This window comes from Rhinatrema bivittatum, chromosome 1 (genome assembly GCF_901001135.1).
Source record: "Rhinatrema bivittatum chromosome 1, aRhiBiv1.1, whole genome shotgun sequence".
Lineage (NCBI taxonomy): Eukaryota > Metazoa > Chordata > Amphibia > Gymnophiona > Rhinatrematidae > Rhinatrema > Rhinatrema bivittatum.
The window spans coordinates 291,145,775-291,159,948 of NC_042615.1; the positions used below are offsets into that span (position 1 = coordinate 291,145,775).

The 14,174-nt window shown below is 41.8% G+C and overlaps 1 protein-coding gene across 1 annotated transcript in view; it reads left to right on the forward strand.

Annotated features, from left to right (window-relative positions):
- The first annotated feature begins 7,763 nt into the window (after positions 1-7,763).
- The window catches only part of ANK2 (ankyrin 2), a 573,506-nt gene continuing 567,095 nt past the window's right edge, over positions 7,764-14,174 (forward strand). The window contains 1 exon segment of the mRNA XM_029608082.1: positions 7,764-8,319. Coding sequence (XP_029463942.1) covers positions 8,179-8,319 — 141 coding nt within the window. The 5' untranslated portion in view covers positions 7,764-8,178.

Sequence of the window (14,174 nt, forward strand, 5' to 3'; positions counted from 1 at the left end):
ACTCTTGGTGCCACTTTGCCCCTCTTGTGCTGCTTTTGGAAGTTCATGCCAGTGTTATAAGTGCCCTCTTTTGGAGCCTTGGGGTATTCTTGACAGTTTTAATGCTACTTTGTTCCTCTAATGGTGTCTTGCAGAACACCTGTTACTTCTGGCAAATGTTTGTCCCTTTAATGTGCCTTTGGCTTTTCCTGCCACTTTTTGTGTCATTTTGCCACAGTCTTGGTGCCCTAGAGTTCTCTTTCCCCTTGTGACATTGTCTTTCCACAAGTTTCTTTGGAATTGATTAGAAAAAAAACAATTTTGAAGCTCAAAATAGGTTGCATTGCTTCCCCCATTGACTATGGCAAACAAATGAAAAGAATGAATGAAAACGTTTTTGTCTGAAATTGATGAAACAAATGGAGATGACCTACAAAATGAATAAACAAACCAAAACAAATTTTGCCTATGGACATGCCTAGATGTAGGAACCTATCTGAGTATCTGAAATAATGTCATGTGGGAGGCTTTACTGCAGTTTTAGCATGTACAAAGGACATCACGCAGAGCTTCAGCAATTGAGTCTGCAAGAAACATGAAAAGGCAAGACTAAGCAAGGATTACACGTAATTTAACTGTAGCCCTCCCTTGCCAGCTGGCTCATATGATTCACAATTCATTATTTAGTGGATGAGTGAATATTGGATTGGTCCTGTGGTGTATTAAGGTCCTTTGCAGTCATGAAGTTAAATAGGTTATCCAAGTAAAACACATAAGGGGGCAGTGTGTCAAGCAGCTGAGGGGCAAATTTGAGCCTCATTGTGCTGGCCCAATTTGTTTTATACTGGCCCAAATGTGTGAAATGGCATTAAAGTAATCAGTTAACATATTTCATGGGCAACATTGTTAGAGAACAACAAAATAGCGCTGTACCGTGGCACTGAAATGCTAGATTCAATGTGCTTTCTGAGGAGAGAGGAGCTGTGCAGTAAGAGGAAGCAAGAGGCTGAACAATCCTTGTTTTGTTTTTTAATTCTTTATTTTCAAAATTTTGAAACTTCTCAAGAATACTTTTGTACAGAAAAGTAAGATGTTGGCATATAATGCAAAATTAACATATACAAATATTATTTTACCAAGAAAAACACATTTCATAGACAACATTGGTATTATAGGAATTGTGGAGGGGAGGGGGCGGAAAAGGAGCACATTATAATAAAGCAATAATCTTTCAAAAAGGAAAAAAAAGGCATTGCCGACTAAATAGTGCAACAGATATCACCTAACTTACTTGAGTCGGTACTATAGCATGAACTTCTTGGGAATGTCACCGCAAGAAAGCTCTGAGCTGTTCTGGCTCATAGAAAACATATTGGACATTTAAATACCTGATAGAACATTTACATGGATATTTTAGAATGAAAGTAGCCCCTAACTGTAGGATCTCTGAGCACATCGCTAAGACATTTTTACGTCTTATTTGTGTTTCTTTAATTACGTCAGGATATATCCATACAGGACGCCCAAAAAAAGATGACTGTCTGTTTCTAAAAAACAATCTAAGAACATGGTTACGTTCGGAGAGAAATGCGAATGCAATAAGCATTGGTTTTCTTGAAGTGATCTCAGTCCCATAGGAAGATTCCAAGAAATTAGTTAAATCCATATTAGTTGCTTGTTGTCCATCAGGAACTGGTTCCTTGGATTGAGTACGTTGTTGCAAATAGTATGCTTTAACTATCACAGGGATAGCAGATTCTGGTATTTTAAGAATTTGCTGCAGATATATTTTAAAAACTTCCAAGGGGAGATCTGAGGAATCACAGGAAAATTGAGAACTCACAAATTATGCGCATGAAGTGCATTCTCACTCCTTCTAACCTTCTCTTCTCCCAGGCTAGAAAATCCAATTGGGGGTTTCCTGATGGTCTTCTTCTCCAATCTCCTCTTCAAAAGATATAATTGGGATCCTTCTAGAAGAAGGGCCTCTGCTGGCACAGTTCTTACCATCCAGTTCTGGGCAAGGAAAGGGGCAGCAAAAAATACTTCCTTCCCAAAAGATGAAAACCCTGATCTTCCTAAACACTGGATCTTATCTACAGGTCTCTGCAACCTGGGGTGAAGCTGTGTACAGATTCCCTCCTGCACCTCTGAAGAGGGGTTGTCAGCCTCCCAGAAGGTGCAGATCAAAACAGCAAAAATCCTACTCTCAAGTCAAGAAACAATGACAAAAACCCACGCTGTCTCCCTTTCTTCCCTCGAGTCTGTCACCAAGCCTGGCAGGGCAGTGTCTCTCCCTTCCTTTGCTAGACTGAGAGCCTAACTAAGAGAGCACACTGAAACACATCTTTCCATCTTGAAATCAAAACTACACTGCTTCTTAATCACATGGTATAACCCCCTCCCCTTATGCCTAAAAGGACTTCCCATTCTGCCAAGCCTCTGGGGAAAATGCAGTGTTGAATTGCATGGTCCTTATACAGATGACTAACCAAGGGTTGAGGACTAGGGCCATCCAGTGAACACCAAGTTGTCTTGAAACATGCATCAATCTTTTTAGTTATCAATCCCAAGTGAAGTCATCAGTTTTTAAATTTTTTTTTTTAATTCAAGCAAATGCTAACCAAAAGATTTAATCATCAGTCCTTTGAGTTAATCATTCAACATATCTTGTTAGGGTTCTGCCTGCTGTATATTCTCCCCTCCATCAGGGGACCTCAGTGAGCACCAATCATAGCTGCACTAGTTACCTCCTCACTGATCAGCTGATGCCTCAGCCCAGCCCTACTTAACCCAGCCTGTCCTTTCCCTTAAATCCCAACAAAGGACAGAAGAGCCAAGAGTTGAGAGACTTCCTTTCCAGAGATATCCAGGCCCATGAGCAAATGCCTGGATCACCCTTGTAATCTAACTTTTCCCAAGAGTATCTTAGCAGATGAAGGAGAAGGTTCATTTCTTTGCCTTTTGGCACAAATTTAGTATCTTATCTTAACTGTTTCAGCCTTTCAGGCAAAGTCAAGCAAAACTCTTGCTGGCATGTACTGGGAAAGAAAAACAGGTTGACTGTGGCCTTTCTGTAAGAGACTGAAACCAGGCCCGCTTTCTGTTTAGTGCCAAGTAAACCATTTGTGGAAGCTCCCCAGGAGAGAGAGACCTTTCACATACTGCAATGCTCATCTATTTAGTTTGTCATCTAGCCAGCTCCATCAGGAAGAGGGACTTTTTCATTTTCTTGATTGTTTTTTTTCCATACAATTTTGTGTTTGGGACAGGGGGCACCCTTTATAAACTGGTGACATTGGGGTGAATCTGTTCATCCCCCCACCCCTGTTTTTGAGTACTCAGAGGTAAAGACAATTTTTGAAAGATGCGTACTTTACTGCTTCCCCCCCCCCCCCAAATTTCTTTATTAGCATTCACTATTTTATTTACTATCCATATGAATATGTTGGTTGCCCTGGTTAACAGACCATACCCAATGTTAATTTTGCATGCATGATTTAAAATAAGAAAATTACAAGTTTATAATATACTTCACTACTGTACTTTTCCCATTTAATGTTCTGGTTGGATTTCCTGTCTACTTACACAATACTAGTAAAAGCGTTAATTACTGTTTTATTCTGGTGTGATGATTTTATCTGGTCTGTGGTACTACAAGTGAAAGGTTGTTTGGGAAGGGCACAGAATTGTGGTATCGGGGTGACCGGGACCCTGTCTTACCCCCACTCAGGCTATGAACCTGAATGTAAATCATATTAGTGAATATAATTTCTCAGGTGGTATCCCTACCCCAATCATAGGGGTAATTCATAGTCTGGACCATGGGGGGGGGGGGGCGCAAAGTATATTAAAAAAGGTTTGGTGAAAAGCTATTTACCATCTTCAGTAAATAAAAACAGGTGCATCTTACTTTAGAAAGAATAACTTAAAGGCTTGTATATCTTAGGAAAAGTAAATAAACATATTTACTGGCCAATCTCATTCAGAATTCCATAACACATTATTGGCTCATGAATCTCATTATCACTTTCCATAATGCAGGGTGGCCCATGGAAAAGTAGCCCGCCTCCAATACCAGTGCCACGCAGGCAGGCTACTTTTCCATGGGCCACCCTGTATATGGAGTCCCTCTCATGACATCATCAATGTCTGAATTTGGGTAGATGAAGACATGTAAGCATGCTTACTCTGTAATGTCACTATGACGTAAGGGAAGAAACCAAAAGTGTCAACCAATTTACTCCCTTATTTAAATATGTTCAAAAACGAGCATATGGCCCCATTCCATCTGCTTTAATAAGGAAAATGGATAAATAAAGGAAAATTAAAAATCCATAAAATTTGTTTGAAAGAGGCACATTTTTACCTTTGCTGAAGTTACAGATGCAGTTATTCAGAAATTTGTGAAGACTGATATAACAGAAGTAGCAAAAGTGTAGGAAGAAACACCTCTATTACCATTGCTGAGCTATCACTGTCTTATGGCAAGTACTGCTCACCAAAGAAGATTATTCCTTGCTTTATCTAACAATACATATCTCCTTTCCACAGCCTTTAGGTCTCATTCTTTATTTCCTGCCTCCAAGTACAGAATTATTTGCCATTTCTAAAGTGCAAATGGGAAGGAGAATGGAGACAAATGTTCATCTGACGCAGATACCATAACCGTCATGTGACTAATATTTCAATAAGGAACTGGCCAATCTCATAGAAGCTTATTGGTTTCTCATGTGATATGTCAATATTACAAGCATACTGGATGTGCTCAGGGAATATAAGCAAGGATGTATCGACAGATACGCGTGGATCCTAAGAAATAAGAAATGCCATGTGTGTTTCCTGTCTTCCTCTCATAGCAGTTACTAAAAAGACACTTTTTGAAGAAAGATTTTCCACTATAATAGAAAACAAGTTGCTTATCCAGTGAATCAAGTATAGGTACATAAAACGCAAATCAAATTTTTATAGGTCGAGTGGTTAGGAAGTCAGATCATACCTCCCAGCCTTATTATAGTGGCTACTGATATTGTGATAAGTATGTCAGATGAGAGACGAATGATGACCTGTACTTATATGTCATAATATGACACTTTTGGTTTCTTCCCTTACATCATAGTGATATTACAGAGTAAGCATGCTTACATGCTTACATGTCTTCATCTACCCAAATTCAGGGATGTGCCTGAAATATGTATTCAGTAGAATATGCGATACAGATATAGCTGTATGTGGTAGTTATATTTCATGCTATAAATAGTCAGCATGGCTGAGTCATGCCTTCTGTTATAGCTGAGTAATATCACAGTACTGTATTCATCTTCTGATACTGCTGAAGTCCTAAGAATACCAAGCCACATGGATGTGTATTTATGTATTTCAGAAGGTGAGAGGTGCATATGCATAACAGGGTTTACAGATATGGATAAGGAGTATGGATTACAAGTCTGTGTGTGTGTGTGTGTGAATGAGTGTGATAGAGAGAGAAGGAGAGTGAGTAAAGATGTGAATTTTTGGAAATGTGAGAGAGTGTGAATGTTGTTTAGGTCAATGTAGGCATCAGGGTGGGCCATAACAGTTTTTCAATGTCTTATTTCCATAATCACATGCTGGAAAGGCATCTCTGTCCCTTTAAAAACAGCTTTTCTTTGGGAATCTTTAGTTCATTTTTGAAACTGGTGAAGGTTTATAAAACTTTTCTAGGAGTTTTATATAAGAGAGTAATTGGAGAGTATTGACTGCAGTTTTCTTACTTTCCTATGTTCTCCATAAGAAGAATCGGAGACTGCTTGGCCACGGCAGGGCTCCAGCCTGGACTTACCTCAGCCTTCAGCATTATTTGACTCTGAGGGCTCTAGGGTGCAAATACAAAACAGGTTTTTGGGTGACAAGGGATTGCTGACATGTCTGTGGGCAGAGTGGAGAGCATCTGTGCTAGTGCCTTCTCTTGCATGCTCTGAATATTTCTTTCTAGGATGGGTGAATTTTTTTCTTTTTTATTGAATCTCTTCAAAATATTTTGGCCCAAATCTTCCTTGTTTCTTGCATGGATTCGCAGTGGAAAGTGGTAGTACTTTGTTTACAGGGATAAGGACTGTGCTGAGTAACATAGGTCTGCCATCCAACCTCAAGTTACCAGCAGCTAAACAACACAGAGTTTAGACAGCCCTGTGTCATTTAGCGGCCATTATAAAATCTGCTGTTTTTATTTTTTGTGCATCTGATTTATCAGAACAAAAAAGGGCAGGACAAATGTACATATCCCAAAATATTTAGAAATGAAAGTTAATGCCCAGATTTTAAAAGGCATTGCGCGCGTAAAATCCGGAGCTTACGCACGCCGAGTGAATTTTCGAAGGGGCCCGGCCACGCGCGTAAACCCCTGTACGCGCACAAGTGCCTGGCTTCCTCGAAGGAGCAGGCAGCCGGCGAGTGCCGCTTACTTCAGGTCGGGCCCTGAAATAAGTATGAAAACAAAATAAAAAAAAGAGTAGATAGGTTGGGTTTAGGGGGTGGGGAAGAGGGGAAGAGGGGGAGGGACTTTAAGTAGAGGGGTAAGAAAATTCCCTCCCAGTCCGCTCCTTAATTGGAGCGGACTGGGAGGGAACTGGGGAAGGCCCCGATGGCGTTGCCGCGTGGAAATTGCGAAAGTCCGTCCCCCTCCCCCCGCGCGCTGCCTGCACGTGTGCGCATGGATTGTAAAATCCGGCACACGTGCACATCCGTGTATGCGCACCGGGAAGCGCATACACATGAAGGCACGCGCACATTATAAATTCTACCCCTAAGGCTCCAGGACTGGTTCATAGTTAGTTGGCAGCTCATTGGTGATTCCATTTACTGATGCCCAGCCCCACATACAATGTCCAGCCTGACCTTGAGGCAAAGGGCCTGTGTTAGGAACAAGAGGTTGCAGTTTCTGCCTGGCTTGCTTGGGGGGGATGATTTTCTGAAGGGTGACAGAAGGCTGTTCCTTTCTCCTTTTGTTTCTCTCCATCTGTTTTGTAAAAGGACAGACCAGCAAGCTTGATCATTAATCCCTTTTTGTCTTTGTCAAAATGCCATGTAATCCACCTAAATTATTGCTGGGGGGAAAAAAAAAAAGAAAGAAAGCATGCCTCCTTCAAGATCAGAATAAAAGTGTGTTGGTGGTAGGGGAAGTGTGTAGTGTGAGAGGAGAGCAGGGGGCTTGGTGGGCAGCAGAAGAGTTAGAATATTTGCCAGGGGCTTTCGAAGTCCAGTGTGTGTGATCTGAGCATAAATGATGCGTGTGTGCGGTTACAACACCCCCCCTCCCGTGCTTCTTTGGTTTACTGCTTAATACAGCTCTCCTGATGCAGCCTCACGTGGGCTGTGAACGACATAAGTGAGGACGTGCATGTTCCCAGGATTTCCCAGGCTCGCTCGCCCGTGTATTTAGAATGGCGCTTGCACAGGTGACCTGGGCAGAACTGGCCTCGCAACCGAATAAATCCACTTTGCCTTTTTTTTTTTTTAAATTTAGATGAAGAGCAGTGGAAGAGGAAAAAACCCCCCCACAGTCATGTGCTCTAGCAGGAGGCAGTCATAGCAGCAGCAGCAGCAGCACAGCGAGTCATTAAGCCAGACTGCACCATTTTTCTTTTCGCCCTGCTTAGAGGTGCTGCTGGGATCCGTGAGGAGCTGCACATCCCTTCTCTCTTTTGGTTTCACTAAGGTGGCTGCTTCCTGGCTGTAGTCAGAGGACACCAGCTGTCTGGAGGGGGAGCGGGGGCGGTCCCAAAAAGACCTTTCTAATCTGATGATGTGTGTTGTTTGAAGGATGGAGTCACAGCTGATCCGGAGCTTATCTTCATGAACGGTCACTGCAGGTCTGGGGTGGCAACTGTTTGCTAGTGAAGCTTTGATTTTATTTATTTATTTTTTATTTATTTGTTTATTTTTTTTTACCGTATCATCTTTGTGGGTGTGTTCATTCTCTGTGACCTGGGACATTAATGTGCTGTGGTGAATTATGGGTGCTGCAGAGGCTGGAGAAAACCTGTGACCCTGTCAGGGTAGTAGAGAAAGGAGATTGCACTGTGAAGTCCTGGCTTAGTACCAACGCCCTGGTGGTGTGGGGGTGGCAGAAAGAAAGAAAGAAAAAAAAAAGTCACCTGCATTTGTTGTGTGCTAGGAATTGATTCCTTGGAGCTGGTGTTTTGTTTTCCCCTTCTCAAAATGGCTCATGCTGCTGCTTCCATTAAGAAAGCCCGGGAGCTGGAACCCTCCCTTGAAGAGAAAGAGAGAGAAAAAGAAAGGGAGAAGGAGAGGAAAAGGCAGCGGAAGAGTTCTAGGGAGCGGATAGATCGGAAACGCAAGGTATGAGGCATAACCCTCTCCTCCCACCTCACTGATGCGCAGGTATCAACCCAGCACCACTTGTAGCTCCATCCATGCCGGTTCCTTTTGCCGTGCTCTGCATCCATCACATCCCATTTGCACGATATTAGCAAAGCCCTTTCCCTACTGGCTCCTTAGCTCCGCTGCATTGCATGGTGATGAATGTGCTGCCAGCTCCCTCCTTACTGTTGACAGCGCATATATACACACATGGATGCATTCGTCTAAAGGCAGCCCGGTGGCACTGATCACTCCTTCATTTCCCCCTACGACAATCAGGCAGCTTATCCCTTTATTCAAGAATCAGGTGTACAGTTCCATCACTAAAAAAAAAAATTTAAAAAAAGGTGCAGTTGTCATAGAAAATGGGTAGCAGGCTGGCTTTCTAATTCAGCTACAACATGCTACTTGCAGAACTGCCTCACCCCACCCAAGCTGGATATGTAGGTTGGCTGTGCATCTGAAAGGAAACGGCAGCGCACCCTGCTCGAGGCTTGCACTCCGTTCGTTACATGTCTGGAGACCTTATTTTTCCAACCTAGGGTATATGCTCTACCAAAGGGCAACAGGCAATCATTAAACTTTTCCACCTGTAAATCCTAAAGGCAGTGAAGATAATTCTAGAATCTTTCAGTGCCCCAGTGACAGCTGCATTCGCTTGCTGCTAGGACTTCATAAGGTACGATGATTAATTCAGGAAGAATTGCTTTCTGCACTGGACTGGGGCATGGAAGAAAGCATTAGCTTCAGCTGAGTGTCTTTTCAAATAAAATATGTGTTAAGAAAATGGGTTTACTTGAGTGATGGGGGTTTTTTTGTATTTTTTTTTTTTTATTAACTGAGTGCAATGAAACAGGCAAGAATTGTGGTTTATGTACAAGCAAGTGTAAGGGTGGTTTTGTGACTGGGGCCACAGAGTGGGGGGAGGCACGAAGGATAAGCTGTCAATAGCTGATGATGTTGTTCTGATTTGTTTTGGCTTTTTATTCCCACCATGTTAGCCATACACCTGGACTTTTGTGATATTTCTTATTTATTTACTTCTAGTAAACCATTTTCTTAATTAATTCCCTAGAATTCAAAATGCCACCTTGAGCATTAGTTAGAAAAGTGGCTAAAAATCCTCCAAATAAAAATTAAATTGTGTTACCCTGTTCTGTATTTTAAAATGTCCCAGAATGCTGTGCAGTGCATGTTGAAAAGCCAGGAGCTGAGCTGTAAGCTCACTGAGGAGCTTTTAGCTTGGAAGACAATATCTGTATCCGTGCACCCCAATAACACCATGAGACACACTTTACACTGACGTTGGTAGTATTGTATTGAGTTCACCTTTTACAATGCTCATGCAGTCCTTGCTAGCGAGGCCACCCTTCCACTTCCTTCTCAGCTCTCGTATTACATAATATAACAAGAAATCAACTTGCTTCTACCTGGTGGGGTTTTTTTTCCCCCCAGATTTCCCCTTTTAGCCAAAAACCACAGTTTATATGTGAAAGTGCTGCTGTAAATAATTGGCTGCTTCCAGCTTCTTCTTTTCCAGGATGCTAAACCAGGGATATACTGTGCTGCAAGGCTACGTTCACACGTTAGTATTGTGTTTGGCAAGATGGACTGTTTTTACATCCATGAAGCGCTAGCACATTAGGTTGTCTCTGAAAGAGCGGCGTTTGGGGAATACCGTGCTGCTGATTGTGATTGTTCGTCTTTCTACTGTGTAATCCCCTCATCTCAGTTCTGTTTCATCCTGTAGTTCAGTGGCAGCAGCCGCTGCACATGCACTGTGTTATATACCCTAGAGACCTACTTAGATTGGCCAGCAGCAAAAATGCTTCCCAGCAGGAATGGGCGTGGTTTGATTTGTAATCCTTTCTATCTCTCTCTCTCTCTCTCTCTCTCCCTCTCCCTTTCCCCTCTCTTCCACTCTTGTTTCTTCAGCTGAGGCTGCTTAATTGGCAGATTCAAGCATCTTGCTTAAAAAACAAATTCTGAATTGTATTTATCTAGTTCTAGCTTTTCCATTAGAGGAGGGGGTGATGGATGGAAGTCAATTGATTTGGCCTGCCACCCCTTGATGAACAAATCAAGATAATAGGAAAAAAAACCCAATAATAAGGATCGCACAGGGCTATCTTTAAGCAACAGGGTAGACAAAGAGAGCAGGCTCATAGATGAGGCAAAGAGAAACAGCTGGAAGGCTATGAGCACAAATGATCAGTAGTTCAGGCAATACAGTTCTAGATCTGCAAGCCCTGATGGTGGAGGCAGACCTGGATATTGTTGCTCTTATGAAGATATGGTTCAGTGAGCCCTATGAATTGGATACAGCTGTACTAAGATGTACAGTCTGTTCAGAAAGGATAGGGAGGACTGGCCCTTTATGTGCAAAAATACATTAATATGAAATCAACTGAAATGCAGGGGGCATGGGGAAAGGAGGAGGTACAATGGGTTACTTTGGAAAAAGTAATTAACAGACCTTCAACACAGGCAAAAGAACTGGACAGAGATCTGGTTGGAGACATCTAAACAGTAGGTATGATAGAGGAATGGTGGTGATGACGGGACATTTTAACCTCCTGGATGAGGATTGGATTATCCCATTGATTGAATTGTTTAAAAATAGAGAGATCCTGGATTCCCTTGAAGAGGTTTTCCTGAGACGAATAGTAAGGAAATACCGAGGAAGGGAGCAGTAGTGGACCTGGTACTTAAAATTGCTCAGAGTGTTTCTAATATCCAGATAGAGGATTACCAGTGATCATCAAACAGTATGGTATGATAACAGCCAGGGCAGAGAGGCGACACACACAAATCCAAGTCATAGATTTCCAAAATGCCAACTTTAGTAAAATGTGGAAGCACCTCAAGGAGGCACTGGCAGGACGGAAGGATGTAGGAAAAGTGGCAGAGCAGTGGACGAAACTAAAAGGAGCTATACAAAGTGCAACAAATCTTTATGTTAAGGCAATAAGCAAAAGTCAGAGGAAACAGCCATGCGATTTAAAAAAAATGGTGAGGGAAAAAGGGTAAAACCATTCCAGGCGGATTGTAAAAGTCCTAAGCGTACCAAAGCTGGGAGATATGCGAGTGTCTCGGGCTAGTGCGTGCCGCACGGATTTTAAGAGGCGCCCGAGTGCGCAAGTATCTCCCAGTACGTACACAAATTGGGAAGTCAAAAAGGAATGGGGACTGGGTGGAGTTGGGCATGGGCATTCTGGGTCTATAACCTGAAATATGCTCGTATTTATGCGCACAAGCACGTGCCAGGGTCCCCTACCTCCTAAGTTTACTTCTGCTATGGATGGCATGTAAGTTTTAAAATAAAAAAATCAGGACCAGTCAGCGGGGTTTAAAGGATCAGAGATAATAGAGTAAAAGAGAGTTTATTTAGCTAGGGGAGTTAGGAGTCCTATCCTTTACGGGAGCAAACCGTGGATGCATGTATTTGTGTCAGCGCGCATGTCTAGCAAAATCCCCCCACTTACACAGTAGAGGAGGCATTTGCACACACATGTACGTGCATATGTTATAAAATGGTCGCTCCCATTCGCGTGAGCTGGCATTCGCGCGTATGTGTACACCCACGCGCCTGTTTAAAAGTTACCGTCCCCGCATACAAGGAATCTTAAAAAGAGAAATACAGGAGAGAATACATAGTGAAAATGAAAAAAATCAGGAAAAATAAGGATTAGAAAGACGCATGGAAGAAAATATAAGTAAAGAGTAATGTGAGATGACTTTTTTCAGGAATGACAGTGAAAGGAGAAAGAGCAAAGGTGGGATTGTAAAACTGAAGGATGAAAAGGGGAATTGTGTGGACAAGGCAAAATAAGAAATACTGTATACATATTACTTTTCAGTATTCACTGAAGACGGAATACAAGAAAGTCCCCGATTGTTGGCATGTATATTTATGGTAGTTGGGTAAATGCCATGCCATTTGCAGAAGAGTGTGTGTAGAACAAGAATAAGTGAAAATAGACAAAACCATTGGGCCAGTTGGGATATATCCTAGGATATTAAGGGAGCTTAGAGAAGTTCTCAGGGGTCCACTGAAGGACTTATTCAATAGTTTCTTGGAAATGGGAATAGTTCAGTGAGCCTGGAGAAGTGCCAGTGTTGTCCATCTTTATAAAGTGGTAATAAAGAGTAGGCTGGAAATTATAGCTCTGTTGAATCTGACTCCACTGGTAGGAAAATGTATTACTTTTCTGAAGCAACCAAGGGAAACAAGATCGGTGTAAAAAAGAGACTGTTATGCCCATCATTTACGTTCTACCCCAAATCCACAAGTCATTGACGGATCCACCTGGTAGACCAATTATATCAGCCAACGGTTCACTTCTGACCACAGTATCTGAAACTCACGCTGCAGCTTGGCTTCAGGCTTTCTGGCGAATTTCAAACCATCAATTGCAATTGAATGAAGGAAAATCATCCAAAATGGTCTGAAATATATGAGCAGATGCGTTTATGAGTCCCGTTCCAATGTGTTCCGGAGGACATTGCAGTATTAACTGCTGTTATAATAAGGAGGCATACACGTAAGCAGGAGCACTCTAAGAATATTTCCAATTTGCATGTACCTCTGCTGATGGTTGACTGGAATAGTTACTCTTAAAGATTTTCCTATACAGTTGCCCCTGAGGCAGCTCTGTTTAAGAGCGAAACTCAGCCAGAGTCGAGCACGTATTTTTTAAGAAAAAAGGTCTCTTTTTTACACCAATCTTGTTTCCCTTGGTTGCTACATAGCCATCTTGGATCGGCTTCAGATTTGTTTTTTCGGCCCATTACTTTTCTGAAGGAAAGTATAGTGAAGCATCTTGAATATATGGCATTGCAGATTCCAAAGCAGTACAATTTTACGAGAGGAAGATCGTGTTCATTTTTTATGATTTGATGATCAGAGAATTAGATTGGGGGTTAGTGCTGGGTGTAGTGTTCTTGGATTTTTAGTAAAGCATTTGATTCTTTCAGATTCAGATAACTTTATTGACATGACAATTTTACATGTGTTACCAAAATAATTCATAAAATGGTTAAACTAAAAGGGAAAAAATTTATGAACTAGTACAAATAACAATAAGAAAATCTGATGCTTTTTTACTCAGTTGGATTTTGCTAAGATCTTGTATGCTACAATTATGTCATGCAATGACTATTGTAACTCCGTATATCTGGGATTATCTGAATAGAGTGTGTTCAGAATGATGCAGCATGATTGTTGGTCAATGCTAGACTTAGAGACCATGTCTCTCCTATCCTTTGGAAGCTACATTGATTAGGCTTACTGTTTAAGGTACAAAATGGGACGGGGTTCTCTGATTGGAAAATTATCCCTATGTCGACCAGAATGCATTCCTCTTGCATTCTCAATTGGCTAGGTGACTGATGCTTCCACCTTTGTGACTTATGAGCCCATGATTTTTTCATGTGCATTGCCACTGATGTGGAATGCTTTCCCAGTTGGGTGGTATGAAATGGGTGAACTAAAACAATTGCAATGTGAATTGAAGACTTACCTGTTCCATGAGGTTATGTAGGAGGAGAATGATGTGGTAGGGTGGTGGGCTGTTATTGTTGTAGTCATATAACCCATCTTGGGTGTTTTTGATAGGATGGATAAAATATAAAAGTAAAATAAATAATAAATAAATAAAATTACAGCATACAGAAAGGATAGGGATGAGAACACTTCCCAGGTTCTGGTGCTGATCTATATTGTCCCTGGTCAGGTTAAATGTCTGGCCTGATGGTAAATACCACATATTTTGTTACTATAGTTGTTGTTTCTTCTGTCATTCCTTCCCTCCCTTCCCCCCCTTACATACACT